The sequence below is a fragment of the Rattus norvegicus genome, chromosome 3, assembly GCF_036323735.1.
Source record: "Rattus norvegicus strain BN/NHsdMcwi chromosome 3, GRCr8, whole genome shotgun sequence".
Taxonomy (NCBI): domain Eukaryota; kingdom Metazoa; phylum Chordata; class Mammalia; order Rodentia; family Muridae; genus Rattus; species Rattus norvegicus.
The window spans coordinates 94,475,994-94,492,150 of NC_086021.1; the positions used below are offsets into that span (position 1 = coordinate 94,475,994).

Below are 16,157 nucleotides of genomic sequence, written 5' to 3' on the forward strand. Positions count from 1 at the left end.
TAAGTATGACTTAAGAAAGTTAATAGATCCTAAGGAAGGATATGAGCTTTTGTCTATGCTTTTAATTTGTCTGGCTAACAAATTTACTTAAGTTGGTAGCAAGTGTTTCCATTGATATATAAAAGTTACATTCATTAAATAGTTTGTAGTTATATAATACTTACAATAATGACAACCATAGTCTTAATTTCTATTCTAGTTTTGATTGTTATACATACATAAAAGATGAAATGGACTATCCAGTATATCCTTTATATTGATACCTATTTTATTCTCATGGCAAAAGCAAATAGAAGGGCAGATTAGGTAAGCGACATATGAAGAGAAAGTTTACAAGGTTACCATCCTAGAACATGGTCTAATGCCTGCACATCATTTTGTTAGGCAGCTCTGAGCAGCATGAGGTATATCTCCAATATGTTCAAGAGCATGTCCCTTGAAATGAAAGGTCCATGGACCCTTCCATGATAAACATAAATGAGATAAAGTATGAGAATATGAATCAAAATTAATAGTGAAGTAAATTTATATATGGCAGGGAAAGTTGACTCCAGGCGATAGGCACTTGAGTAATATTGACAGGACTAAGAGTTACCAAATATGTGTCTACATGTCATCCTTGTGTTAGCTCCACTAATTTAAACTTATTACTCTTCATAGAATCTGCATGGTTACATGATGAAATGGAGACAGTTAGGTCTAGGAAGAGGAATCATGGAGTGCTTTGAAAATGCATCCAAACTGGCTATCAAACATGAAACATATATATTGCTTTCTGTTGTTAGACAAGTAAGTGATTCCCACCAAAACTGAAGAAAATAGGTTTTCTGGGGAAGGAGTGAGCTTAGAAAAACATATACATATATGAAAGCAAAAATGAAATATGAAGAAATACACTAAAAAGAACAAGAAATTTGGAACAAATGAAGGCAATAGAATACATGTAACATAAAAACCAGAGTTTAGAAGAAATTTAACCATTGGACTGAGCATGGAGACCTCAATGGAGGAGTTAGGGAAATGACAGAAAGAGATGAAGGGGTTTGCAACCCTATAGGAAAAACAACAGTATTAACTAACCAGACCTCCCAGAGCTTCCAGGGACTAAACCAACAACCAAAGAGTACACATGGAGGTACCTATGGCTCCAGCCACATATGTACCAGAGGATGGCATTGTCTGTCATCAATAGGAGGAGAAGCCCTTTGTCTAGTTAAGGCTCATTTTCCTAATTTAGGGGAATGCCAGTGTTTTGAGTTGGAAATGTTTGGGTGGGAGTGAAAACATCCTCACAGAAGCAGGCGGAGGGGAAATGGGAGACAAGGGAACTGGGAAAGGTGATATTTGAAATGTTAATACATAAAATATCCAATAAAAAGAAATTTAAATAAATAAAATAACCAATGGAAAAGTTTAAAAAGAAGGAAATAGGTACTACTATTATTATGCTAAGGAAACATGAAATAAAACGACTCTCAGTAACAAAATTGCTATATTGATAAAAAATAAATCCATGTATTACACAGCCCTCATCAGAGAGGCCTCCTCTTATAGGAGATGGAAATAAATAGAGACCTACAACTGGACAATATGCAGAGAGTGAGAGACATTTTAACACTCAGCATTAGTAAACCATTCCCTTAAGGCTCAGCATCTATGCTGAAAAGAAACAAAAATTGTTAGAGTCAGAGGTGGTAAAAGATGCTAAGGAAAAGCACCATTCAAATACAGCAGGACTGATATACTGGAGAAACCACACAGACTATGACAAAAAGTCAAGAACTATACATGTTCTCTCTGGACAAAAATCCCATGATGGCAAAGTGGATGTCAACACCAATTGTTCCACAACAAAGATGCTATTTCCAATTGATGCCTGTCAGGGTAGCAACTCTCAGCTGAATTCATGATGAATTTTTTTGTGTCAGAATCACTCCAATTCTTTTTTTTCACCTTTTCATAAAATGATTTGTTTCAGAGGATCAGTATATAAGAGGTTATGTACAAATCCTGTCACATTTAAAAAGTTTATTACTATAACATATCTGAAGACGGTTTCAATCTATTCCTAGTACTTGAAAAAAAACTTTATCATTATATATCATGTTAAGGAGCTAGTAACACTAAATGCATATTGAAAATGATTGTGTAACATAACAATAATTTCTTAATCCTGGAATAATTTTGATGTTCATGTTCTTAATAGGTTGCAGTGCAAAATATTTGTTAGAAATTATTCTTTCTATCTCATTTTTGCTAATTATGAATGAGCAAAAGTTGAACCGTAAATTTAATAATTGTTCCTCTTGAAGATAAATTCACTTTCATAGCTGTGCACTATTTAAACATCCTATTAATAAAACAAATTAATTATATTTTTCTCATAAAAATGTCATCTGACACCAAATCTTCTTTATGGCAGTCTTCATCTCTGTATTTCTTAGAGTATATATGAGGGGGTTGAACATAGGAGCAATAATAGTGTAAAACAGAGAAAAGATTTTGTCCTCAGGGTAAGTGGTAGGTGGTCTAAGGTAGGAAAAGATGGAAGGCCCAAAGAATAAAATAACCACAGAGATATGGGACCCACAGGTAGAAAGAGCTTTGCGTCTCCCCTCTGCTGAGTAATGTCTTAATGTGAACAGTATAACTACATATGAACCAAACAAGAGAACAAAGATTACAAAACCAATAATTCCTGAATTGGCAACCATGAGGATACCAGTGATGTAGGTGTCAGTGCAAGCAACTTTCAGCAAAGAGAAAACATCACAGTAGTAGTTGTCAATTTCATTGGGGCCACAGAAGGGCAAACAGATTAGCATCATAACCTGGGGAAATGAGTGGACAACACCACCAACCCAGGTAGCCCAGATAAGAACATGGCACCTGGATCTGCTCATGATGACCATGTAGTGAAGAGGCCTACAGATGGCCACACAGCGGTCAAAGGCCATGGCTGTCAGGATTAAGATTTCAATCATTCCAAAGAAGTGCATGACAAATACCTGCAGTATGCAGTTGCTATGGGAGATGGTTTTTCTCTTTACAAGCAGATCCCCAATCAGTTTGGGTGTCACACAGGAGGTATAGCAAATGTCCATAGAAGATAAATGACTGAGGAAATAGTACATGGGTTGAGTGAACAGAGAACTGTTTCTAATTGAGAAAAGGATGAACAGATTCCAACACAAGATGTCAAAGTAGCAGAATAAGAAGAAAATGAAGCAAAGCACTTCAATATTGTGCTTGGAAGACAGCCCCATTAGGAGAAATTCTGATATGTTCCTCTGGCATTCCATTTATTATCTTCCCCACAAGAATAATTGAGAATCTATGGGAAAAGGATTTAGGTAAAATATTTCCTATGTAATTACAAATATGCCAGCATTATAAACAAGTATTGTAACAAAAACCAGTTGATAATTTATAAATCAATAAATATATCATTGGTATTTGGAATTTAAACTTCATATTTCAAATAGTTCCTAATTGGTTATCTCTAATAATATATTTTACTAATGATATCAATATATTCTTATTTATTAAAATATAAATTACTATTTCAATTTTCCAATAAAAAGTAAAATGTGATATTTCTGTGTGCAAAATTTTGAAACAGATAAATCATATAAAGTAATGTGGGAATTACATCTTATTTAGACATTCAGTTACAGAGACTATTGGAAAGCATTATGTACCCTAGTAGTACCAACATGAAATGGAGTAGCTACCTTATTATTTTCTAAAGGGAAATATTTGACTTTTAAAAATTTTTTAAAATGAGACTTATATGACTGGTAAGAAACAGTCCATGAAATATTATGGCAGAGAGATAGAGAAATGAGAATCATTTATTGAAGTTAATAATATATACTATGTGGTTTATCTTCTGAAAATAATTAAGAAAATAAAAATATAGTAATTTTCAGTACTGAGATATTGAAAAAAATAAAAATTTTTTGCACTTCTACTATAGAAATACATCTATACATTAGTATAAAGGATTATATTTATGTAAATCTAGAGTCATTTAAGGTGTATAAAAACTTGAGAAAAACGTCTGTAATTCACAGATAATTTGAAGTCTACACACTATAGTATAGTGTGGTTACTATGTGTAACCAACAAATCTGAAGATAGTATATGATCTTAGCTTTTTAGTAAAAATATATTAGTTTGAATCTGTTTCAGAAATTTTTGTGGATTCACATGTATTTTCTATTCTGTAGCTATATTATTAACAATATTCTGAAGCTATAAGGGGCTTGAGACCCCATATAAACAACGATACCAACCAATCAGAGCTTCCAGGGACTAAATCACTACCCAAGACTATACATGGACTGACCCTGGGCTCCAACCTGCATTTGTAGCAATGAATAGTCTAGTAAGGGCACCAGTGGAAGGGGAAGCCCTTGGCCCTGCCAAGACTGAACCCCCAGTGAACAGGATTGTTGTGGGGAGGGTGGTAAAGGGGGGGGATGGGGAGGGGAACACCCATAGAGAAGGAGAAGGGGAGTGGTTAGGGGGATGTTGGCCTGGATACTGGGAAAGGAAATAACAATTGAAATGTAAATAAGAAATACCCAATTAATAAAGATAGAGAAAAAATGCTTTGCAAAATGTTTGCTATCTGAATAAAAAAAAAAGCAGGAGAAGAACAGGAACCATGTATTTATTCTCTGTATCTACTGCCAAAATAAATGGTACATAGAAGGAATTTCTATATAAACCTAAATCCTTTTTTACTAACCGTAGAGGACCCTTCATTGAAAATCATGTTTATTGTATTAATATGTACTTTTCATAGTTTATCATTTCAGTAGTGGTGACCTGTATAGCTACTTGAGGCTTTAATTAAAGCTTAAGAAAAAATTATGTATTACATTGACTTAAAAGTTTTAATTTTGGTGTTGGGGATTTACGTCAGTGGTAGAGCGCTTACCTAGCAAGCGCAAGGCCCTGGGTTCAGTCCTCAGCTCCGAAAAAAAAAAAGTTTTAATTTTATTTTTTTTATTACAGTAAAAATAGAAGTCTGAAATACATCATGTTTGAGAGTTCTTCCTAATTCTTTCTCTCCCATATAATCACTAAAACAATAGAACTTAACTTTTAAAAGTATACAAGTGATAGCACCTTCACAAAACATAGTAAATATTTCATTTCTTTAAATAAATTAGATTTATATTTGAAATTTATGCTTTATTTATAGAGAAAATGTGTTCCATAAAAGAAGTCAAATACAATAATCTAGCAATTAGAAGAACTTACAAATAACAACAGGATCCAAGCCCATTGGTTCAATATTTTATAACACCTGTACACCTGTATTCATAACTTAAAAACAAGATAAACATTGAACACCTACCTGCACATGACTTATGTACAACCTTCTGATTAGTGTGTAATACTGCACATCATACAACTACCCTTGTCAGTGCTCATCTTGCTGACTTGTCAAGACATGAGCACCTGAAATAAAACAGAAGACTGTAAACCAGTCCTAATCAATTTAACTACTCAAAACATTTCCAAGATTACATTTCTCTTTCCTATGTTGAAAATTCCACTACTGTTTAAGAAGAATAAGATTTAAAATGTATGGATTTGCCCTGCTATATTTTTTCAGTAGATAAGAAATTTATCTTTCATATTGAAGACTAATTATTCTTCATACTTAGCCTACCAGAGACTAATGAGATCATTTCAAAAGTACCATTTACAGTCATATTCAAAGCTAAAAATTCACAGATACATATCAAATTATGAAAAGACAACATAAGCCAAGGACAAACAAAAGAAATCATCACAGCTTTAAATTTGAATGCAGGGTAACATCTTCCCTTAAAAGCTTTCTCTAAATTATGTTTATGGAACAGCATAATCAACTGTTCACCTTTGCACTCCTCACTCTAAGGCCTCTTATGAATTTTAAAGGGACAATTTACTTTTTTCCTTGCAGTACCCACAGTCTAAGCACAGTGTTTCCCATGGGTAATATTACTGATGAGACCCAAAGATCCTTAAGGATTAGAAAGAAATTTTCTTCTCTGAACATGAAGAAAATTTAAGACTCTCTAAAGGAGCATTGTAGGTTTTTTGCGGGAGCAGGATTCTTGATTCTTGATAGAAGACATAAAGGGAATTGTGTGTGTGTGTGTGTGTGTGTGTGTGTGTGTGTGTGTGTGTATGTGTGTGTATGTGTGTGTGTGTGTATGAGTGTGTCTGTCTGTCTCTGTCTATGTGTGTAGTTATTACAATCTCAGTATAAAGTGTCCACAATAGGCTCATTGTTGAAGATATGGTTATAAACTAATGGTAGTATTATTTGGGGGATGGGTTATAGATTTCATGTTTTGGCATTTTTTTTGTCTTGTTGGTTTTTGCTTTTATGCTAGGACTTTAATGAAGAGAGAATTTAAAGATGGGTGGATAGGGAGATAGGAAGCTCTCAGAAAGGTTGAGGGAGGAAAATGGTTAAAATACACTATATGGAAAATAAGTATAAAGATTAAAGTTCATCATTCTCAATGGGACAGAAGAGAAATTTGTAAGGCAGTTGGAAAACATATTACTTGAGGAATTTGGTAGCAGGATGTTTTCCTCTAACACTTTGGTTTTACTCAAAGATAATGTCTCTCTTCCATCATGTCTAGAAGATTCTGTATACAGCAGAGAATATTAAAAGTGTCACAAGATGTAAAAGTGCAATGAGTAAGTAATTGGTGTACCCAGCTATAATTGGGACATGTATACAATAATCCATATAACTAAGGCTCAGGGAATAATAATGAAGACATTATAAAAAGATTGGAAGACCCAGAGGATCTGGATAATTTCTGCACAATAGATTTTTTTAAATCTTTTTTTTTATTAACTTGAGTATTTCTTATATACATTTCGAGTGTTATTCCCTTTCCTGGTTTCCAGGCAAACATCCCCCTCCCCCCTCCCCTTATTTATGGGTATTCCCCTCCCCATCCTCCCCCTCTTGCCGCCCTCCTGCCAACAATCTAGTTCACTGGGGGTTCAGTCTTAGCAGGACCCAGGGCTTCCCCTTCCACTGGTGCTCTTATTAGGATATTCATTGCTACCTATGAGGTCAGAGTCCAGGGTCAGTCCATGTATAGTCCTTAGGTAGTGGCTTAGTCCCTGGAAGCTCTGGTTGCTTGGCATTGTTGTTCATATGGGGTCTCAAGCCCCTTCAAGCTCTTCCAGTTCCTTCTCTGATTCCTTCAACGGGGGTCCTATTCTCAAATCACTGGTTTGCTGCTGGCATACGCCTCTGTGTTTGCTGTATTCTGGCTGTGTCTCTCAGGAGAGATCTACATCCGGCTCCTGTCAGCCTGCACTTCTTTGCTTCATCCATCTTGTCTAATTGGATGGCTGTATATGCATGGGCCACATGTGGGGCAGGCTCTGAATGGGTGTTCCTTCTGTGTCTGTTTTAATCTTTGCCTCTCTATTCCCTGCCAAGGGTATCCTTTTAAAGAAGGAGTGAAGCATTCACATTTTGATCATCCATCTTGAGTTTCATTTGTTCTAGGCATCTAGGGTAATTCAAGCATTTGGGCTAATAGCCACTAATCAATGAGTGCATACCATGTGTGTTTTTCTGTGATTGGGTAACCTCACTCAGGATGATATTTTCCAGTTCCAACCATTTGCCTATGAATTTCATGAAGTCATTGTTTTTGATAGCTGAGTAATATTCCATTGTGTAGATGTACCACATTTCTATATCCATTCCTCTGTTGAAGGACATCTGGGTTCTTTCCAGCTTCTGGCTATTATAAATAAGGCTGTGATGAACATAGTGGAGCACGTGTCTTTTTTATATGTTGGGGCATCTTTTGGGTATATGCCCAAGAGAGGTATAGCTGGATCCTCAGGCAGCTCAATGTCCAATTTTCTCAGGAACCTCCAGACTGATTTCCAGAATGGTTGTACCAGTCTGCAATCCCACCAACAATGGAGGAGTGTTCATCTTTCTCCCCATCCTCACCAGCATTTGCTGTCACCTGAGTTTTTGATCTTAGCCATTCTCACTGGTGTGAGGTGAAATCTCAGGGTTGTTTTGATTTGCATTTTCCTTATGATTAAAGATGTTGAACATGTCTTTAGGTGATTCTTAGCCATTGGGCATTCCTCAGCTGTGAATTGTTTGTTTAGCTCTGAACCCCATTTTTTAATAGGGTTATTTGTCTCCCTGCGGTCTAACTTCTTGAGTTCTTTGTATATTTTGGATATAAGGCCTCTATCTGTTGTAGGATTGGTAAAGACCTTTTCCCAATCAGTTGGTTGCCGTTTTGTCCTAACCACAGTGTCCTTTGCCTTACAGAAGCTTTGCAGTTTTATGAGATCCCATTTGTCGATTCTTGATCTTAGAGCATAAGCCATTGGTGTTTTGTTCAGGAAAATTTTTCCAGTGCCCATGTGTTGCGGATGCTTCCCTAGTTTTTCTTCTATTAGTTTGAGTGTATCAGGTTTGATGTGGATGTCCTTGATCCACTTGGACTTAAGCTTTGTACAGGGTGATAAGCATGGATCGATCTGCATTCTTCTACATGTTGACCTCCAGTTGAACCAGCACCATTTGCTGAAAATGCTATCTTTTTTCCATTGGTTGTTTTTGGCTCCTTTGTCAAAAATCAAGTGACCATAGGTCTTTGGGTTCATTTATGGGTCTTCAATTCTATTCCATTGGTCTTTCTGTCTGTCTCTGTACCAATACCATGCAGTTTTTATCACTATTGCTCTGTAATACTGCTTGAGTTCAGGGATAGTGATTCCCCCTGAAGTCCTTTTATTGTTGAGGATAGTTTTAGCTATCCTGGGTTTTTTGTTATTCCAGATGAATTTGCAAATTTTTCTGTCTAACTCTTTGAAGAATTGGATTGGTATTTTGATGAGGATTGCCTTGAATCTGTAGATCGCTTTTGGTAAAATGGCCATTTTTACTATATTATTCCTGCCAATCCGTGAGCATGGGAGATCTTTCCATCTCCTGAGGTCTTCTTCAATTTCTTTCTTCAGAGTCGTGAAGTTCTTGTTGTACAAATCTTTTACTTGCTTGGTTAAAGTCACACCGAGGTACTTTATATTATTTGGGTCTATTATGAAGGGTGTCGTTTCCCTAATTTCTTTCTTGGCTTGCACAATAGATTTTATAGATAGGACAGGGCTGCTGCTTTCATGAGTGCTTGACAGCATATCTGACTATAAAAGACCATAAAAGATTATACCAATCAAAATGGCAAAATGGATGGAGAAATTTTTCAGAAGGCCAATCTCCAAGAAGAAAACCTATAAGGGACTCGCCTGCTGCCTTGCTGTCTTGCTCCTCTCTTGCTCTCCCCTTCTTCCCCCTCACTCCTCATTCTCTTCCCTCCTTCTCTCCATGTGCTCATGGCTGGCCTTTACTCCTTTCCTCCTCCTCCTCCTCCTCCTCCTCCTCCTCCTCCTCCTCCTCCTCCTCCTCCTCCTTCTTCTTCTTCTCTCTCTCTCTCTCTCTCTCTCTCTCTCTCTCTCTCTCTCTCTTCCTCTCTGCCTTTCTCTGTCCCTACTACCCTCGACTCCCCTCCCCTGAATAATGTCTTTTCTAAACTAAATAAAAAGAAACCTATAATGTATCAGTAACTACTAAAGGAGGGAGATCGAGTAATTTTATCCCTTCTTCAGGCTCCAGAACTCAGTGTTAAAGAACTAGTTCTACATACATATAAATCAAGGCAGTATTCATTGGACTCAGGAAGAGGCATACAGCATAATTATACCCGTAATTGTCATGAATTCAAGAAGAGATCATTGGATGAATTGGAGAATTGGCATCAAAAGAGACAAACAAAGTTTAAATGCTCATGGGTAAAATCATTAAAAAATGAATGTTTTGCATTAATTATTACCTTAAAACAAAAATTCTATAAATTTGTTATGATTGTTTATTGGTTATCTGCACACTAGAAAGATCAACCAGGAAGCAATACAAACCAAATACCATCATTTATAACCAAATAAAAGTAAGTGAAGTGCAGGAATGAAAATTGAAATGTGATATTAAAGCAAGGAGGTAGAATAATAAGCTTATATGATTATTAAAATGACGTTTTAATCTTTTTAAAAATCATTTTTTATTTCCTTCAAACCTCCCTGCTGTCCTTCAAATTCATGACCTTTTTTAATTTTTTTTACAGTAGTCACTATGGCATACATACATGTATTTGTATATCTATACTCCTTCCAAAATGTAGCCTGTTGATTCTAGATGCATGTTTTCTGAGGTGATGGTTTGGCATTGGTCACATTTGGAATAGAGAAATTACAAGCATAAGAATGGTAGATATTTTAGTGGTTAAAGTGCTTGTTGTACCAGAATGAGGAAGAAATTTCTATCCTGAAAAATTCAAGAAAAAAATCTAGAATAGCAGATCTCCTCATTTCAGCCTCAGAACGAAGAAAAATTGAATCATCAAATACTACTTGACCAGCAAGGCTAATGACATCTGGATCTAATAGAAAGGCTTCAATTTTCATTTAGAAAGACTCAGTAGCAATCTTGGATGATTGCTAAAACTAACCAATTGTCTTCAAATGTACACTCACTGTATTCTGCCCAGACAATGTAAAACAAGCACACATACTTCTTTATACATTATGTATACATAACATGAAAATGTCAAAACTAAGAATATTATAATTGCATTAGTAGTAAAATAATCAAACAATCCAGAACAGTGGACCAATAACTGCAGGACCTTAATAGAAAAGAAGTTCATAAGCACTGGCTGTGCCTGGAACTGAAATGAACTGATAGAAAAGCTCCCTGCACCCAAATCCCTTGGGGCAGAGACCTGAACACACAGAAGTTATCCTGAGACCATAGGAGAGTCTGCCACATCTGCCCACCTCTCCCACATCCCTAGCCCAAGAGAAAACTGCATAATGCCTCTGGATACAGGAATATTGGAGCACTCAGCAACAGGAACCGGCTGGGTCCAGCCTGCACTCAGAACTGAACTGAACCTGTCCCACATCTCCTTGCACCCAAATCCTGTGGGGGAGAGAGCTGGACCCTCAGAAGTGTGGACACTCCTGATAACTCAGAGGAGACTACTCTTTGCCCACATTTCTGACCGAAAGGTAAATTGCCTCGTGCCATCTGTGCCCCCTGGACAGAGGGACTTAGGAGCAGTCAGGGGCAGGACTCTTCGGGTTTCTGCCTAAGCTGAGAGCTGACAGTCAGTTTCCAGAAGCGCCTACACACCTGAGAGCAGAGCTCTCTGTTCCCAGCTGAACGAAAACAGGTCTACAGGAGTGTTGACACACAGGCCTATAGGATAGTCAAACCACTATCAGAGTCAGCAAGACAAACAAACGCCAGAGACAACCTGATGTTGAGAGACAAGCTCAGGAATCTAAGCAACAAACACCAAGACTACTTGTCCACATCAGAATCCTGCTCTCCCCCCAAAGCAAAATCTGCATATCCAAACAAACCAGAAAACCAAGATTTAGATAAAAAAATCACATTTTACGATGATAAGGGAGGACTTTAAGAAGGCCATAAATAGTTCACATGAAGAAATAAAAGACAACACAAGTAAACAAATAGAATCCCTTAAAGAGGAAACACAATGATCCCTTAAATAGTTACAGGAAGACACAATGAGTCAGGTGAAGGAATTGAACAAAAACAGTCCAGGATTGAAAAATGGAAATAGAAACAATACAGTACATCCGTTCTCTTATTCCTCCAATGGGGATCCTGTTCTCAGTTCAGTGGTTTGCTACCAGCATTCAACTCTGTATTTGACATGCTCTGGTTGTTTCTCTCAGGAGACATCTATATCTGGATACAGTCAGCATGCACTTAGTAACTTCATCAATTTTATCTAGTCTTGTTGGCTGTGTATATATATATATATATATATATATATATATATATATATGGGGCACATATGGCGCAGGCTCTGAATGGCTGTTCCTTAAGCCTTTGTTCTAAACTTTGCCTTCATATCCCCTCCTATGGATACTTTTGTTGCTCTTTGAAGAAGGAGTGAAGCATGCACATTTTGGTCATCCCTCTTCTTAAGCATCACATAGCCTGTGGATTGTATCTTTGGTAATTTGAGCTTCTGAGCTAATATCCACTTACCATGCTTGCTTTTCTGTAATTGTGTTACCTCACTTAGGATGATATTTTCTAGTTCATTCCATTTGCCTCTGAATTTCATGAAGTCATTGTGTTTGATACTGAGTAATACTCCATTGTGTAGATATACCACATTTTATGTATCCATTCCTCTGTTGAAGGGCATCTGGGTTCTTTCCAGCTCCTGGCTATTATAATCAAGGCTGCTACAAACAGAGTGGAGCATATGTCTTTGTTATATGTTGGATAATCATTAGGGTATATGCCCAGGTGGGGTATAGCTGGGTCCTCAGGTAGTGGACTGTCCAATTTTCTGAGGAACCTCCAGACTGATTTTCAGAGTGGTTGTACCAATTTGCAATCCCACCAACAATGGAGAAGTAAGTGTTCCTGCTTCTCCACATCCTTGCCAGAATCTGCTGTTGCCTGAGTTTTTTATCTGACCCATTCTGACTGGTGTAAGGTGGGATCTCAGGATTATTTTGATTTGTATTTACATAGTGGATTAAGTTGATGGATTTCCATTTATTGAACCATCCCTGTGTCGCTGAGATGAAGCCTACTTCGTTATGACGGATAATTGCTTTGATATGTTCTTTGTTTTGTGAGAGTTTTAGTATTTTTCTTTAATATTTATAAGGGAAATAGGTGTGAAGTTCTCTTTCTTTGTTGGGTCTTTATGTGGTTTAGTGATAAGTATAATTTTGCCTTCATAGAAGGAATTGGGTAGTGCTCCTTCTGTGTCTATTTTGTGGCATAGTTCATACTGTATTGCTATGAGGTCTTCTGTGAAGGTCTGATAGAGTTCTGCACTAAGCCCATCTGGTCTTAACGGCCTCCAAAGAGAAACTGGACAGAGCAGACATTAGCAACTTGACAGCACACCTGAAATCTCTAGAATAAAAAGAAGCAAATACACCCAAGAGGAGTACATTTCAGGAAACATTCAAACTCAGGGATGAAATCAACAAAGTAGAAACAAAAAGAACTATTCAAAGAATCAACAAACAGATTCTCTGAGGAAATCGTCAAGCTAGATAGTCCCTTAGCCAGAAGTCAGAGGTCACAGAGACAGTTTCCAAATAAGTAAAATCAGAGTGGAAGGAGACATAACAGCAGAATCTGAGGAATGTCAAAAAATGATCAGGTCTTACTTCAAAAGCCTATATTCAACAAAACCGGAAAAATCTGGAATAAATGGACAATTTTCTAGACAGATTCCAGGTACAAAAGTTAAATCAGGATCATACAAACCCTTTAAACAGGCCCATGACTCCTAGGATATTTGTGATGGGCATCTTCTTGGTGCCTATTAGAAAGAATCCAGCAAAGTTTGAGGTTTATCCATTTTATTGAATTCTCATTTCTACATTGTATGATTTTTTCCTCTTTATTTTCTTTTCTATTAAATTTAAAATTGCTCATTATTTTTATATTTCTTTCTATGATACAGTACACATTTTGATGAACTTACAATTGTATCTAATGAGTTTCTAAGTAAAGGTTTTATTTGTATATTCATTTATAAATGCTGACATAGCACCATTCTCTTAATTAATATATTGTAGTTATTTTATCTCACATGAAAATGCAAAAAAGTTCCCTTTGTTTCCTTCTCTGAATACTGGATGACTTAGAAGTTTATTATATCAAGTTTCAGATTTGAATATTTTCTAAAGTCTATTTTAACATGTATATTTTAATTATATTTTGGTCAAATAACATTATCTGAAAGTTTGAACCTTCATCAAGAATCTGAAGCTTGGTTTCTTGGCAATATGCTGTATATATTTGAAACATGTGTTGCGTAATAATTACCTGAACAATTTCACATGACACATAAAGTCAGATGATATTTAGTTAAGAGTAAATGTGCTAAATTATTTTTATGTCTATTTATTCTTTAATGCTGTTTATTTTTGTGAATATTATACATCATATTCATCCTACATGCTTCCTCTTCAAGTTCTTCCCATGTCCACCCCATCCCCTCTCATCTTTATGGCAGGTTCTTCTTCAATTATTATAAATACACACACACACACACACACACACACACACACTCACACACACAGACACATACACACAAAGAAAGACTTCTGTGTCCATTTACTGTTCCTCATGCATATTCTTTTATGGCTGACTTCACAGTTTCTTTATTAAATTTACTTTTATATCTTTATAAGTTTATCTATATATCTTTAGTCAGTTTATTTTTATATCCAGAATAATTAAAAATTTGTGCTAGTTATTTTCTTTATTTGATAATTTTTACATTTAATCTATTAGATTGTCCCAAATTTAATTTTGTCTACCGAGATAATCCTTAGCATTTTACTACCTAACGAAACATCCTACTTGGGACTGTCCATGACCTTGACTGTGGTCTACAGGTATTATGTAGTATTTGAAAAATACTACTGAGCTTCACTACGAAAGTACATGTTATTAGGCTACCTCAGATCTCTCACTAATGTAACCTCTGCACTCCTTGCTATAATTTGGGACTTGTCTTCAATAATGGTGTCTTCAATAATGGCTGAACTTGGACACAAAGAGATGTTTAAGATGTTTAAGAGATGTAAACATTCTATTGACTTGGCATTGACAAAAACTATATATTTATATTTATATACATATGTATAATATAATCATTCTTTATCAATCTTCATTGATAAGAAATTTTTGTTCTTTATCTTTATTCATCTATTACTTTAATGACACAGTATGAGTTTCACTTATCAATAAGGAAGCAAATAATGTATATTTCTTCTTATTTCTGTTCTTTTGGGGCTCATATCAAAAATCATTCAATTAAGGAAGAAAAAAGAGTGCACTTACTCTTTTTATGACTATTTAAATGTAGTCACATGGAAATTATTAGCATGATCATGGGCCTATATTTCTATTTCTAATACTTCTTATGGTCATTCTGATACTATCCTTCCCCACTTTTCTTGCTTCCTTCCTCCCCTTCTTTCTCTCCCCACACTGTAGTCCCTCTATTTCTCTCTTTTCTCACACAGTTATATAGCACATAGTTCCACAGTTATGCATAGTTCTCACAGTAATACAATAAACAGTTACACACACACACACACACACACACACACACACACACACACACACAGGTTTTTATTTTTCCTCTCCAGAAACTGGAAACTCCTCCAAAAGAAACCCAGTGTCATTTCTGGACTACACAAGGTTTCTTTTTGTTTTTTAGAGGAAGAAATTAAACACAATAAAAATTTATTTCAATTACTTTATTAACTAATTGAGTAATTGCAACACAAATAATGAACCCTTCCGGTTCCCCATTCACATTAACTAATCTATGTTAAAAACCTTCTAAAGTTGAATCCTGGTGGACTCACTTGAACTAACAGCCTCCGATTTTCTACATTATACCTCTATCTCTCTGCCGTACAAAAGGGTGTTCCTTTCTTTTGCCTTCCCTCTTCCTTTTCTTGACCCAGAAGTTTTGCATATTCACCCAGACAAAATAATCATTATTCATTAGGGGAAGGTTCTGCCATACAAATATATTGATTTCTAGAGTGGTTGTACAAGTTGGCACTCCCACAATAAGGGAGGAGTGCTTCCCTTTCTTCATATCCTTGCCAACGTGTGCTGTTACTTGAGATTTGATCTTAGCCCTACTGATCGGTATAAGACGGAATTCCAATGTTTTGATTTGCATTTCTCTGATGATGTAGAGTGTTGAACATTTCTTCGAGTGCTTGTTGGCCATTAGAGATTCCTCTGTTCAGAATTCTCTGTTTTGCTCTGAACTCCATTTTTATATAAAAAAAATTGGGTTATTTTGTTTGTTGGAGTCTAACTTCTTGTGTTCATCAAATATTTTGGATATAAGTCCTCTGCCAGAAGTGGGGTTAGGGAAGATCTTTTCCTAATCTGTAGGTTGCTGTTTGGTTCTATTGACAGTGTCCTTTGTCTTAAGAAGCTTCGAAGTTTCATGAGATCCTATTCATCAATTGTTAAT

The 16,157-nt window shown here is 36.1% G+C and overlaps 1 protein-coding gene across 1 annotated transcript; it reads right to left on the reverse strand.

Moving 5' to 3' along the window:
* Nucleotides 1-2,381: 2,381 nt before the first annotated feature.
* On the reverse strand, nucleotides 2,382-3,302 carry Or4p20b (olfactory receptor family 4 subfamily P member 20B). The gene has a single exon (NM_001000339.1). It carries the CDS (start codon nucleotides 3,300-3,302, stop codon nucleotides 2,382-2,384), a length of 921 nt encoding a protein of 306 aa, NP_001000339.1.
* Between the last annotated feature and the right edge of the window lie 12,855 nt (nucleotides 3,303-16,157).

Bases quoted from the DNA above. Each gene is read 5' to 3' on its own strand.
- Or4p20b (NM_001000339.1), bottom strand. From the start codon at position 3,302: ATGGAATGCCAGAGGAACATATCAGAATTTCTCCTAATGGGGCTGTCT.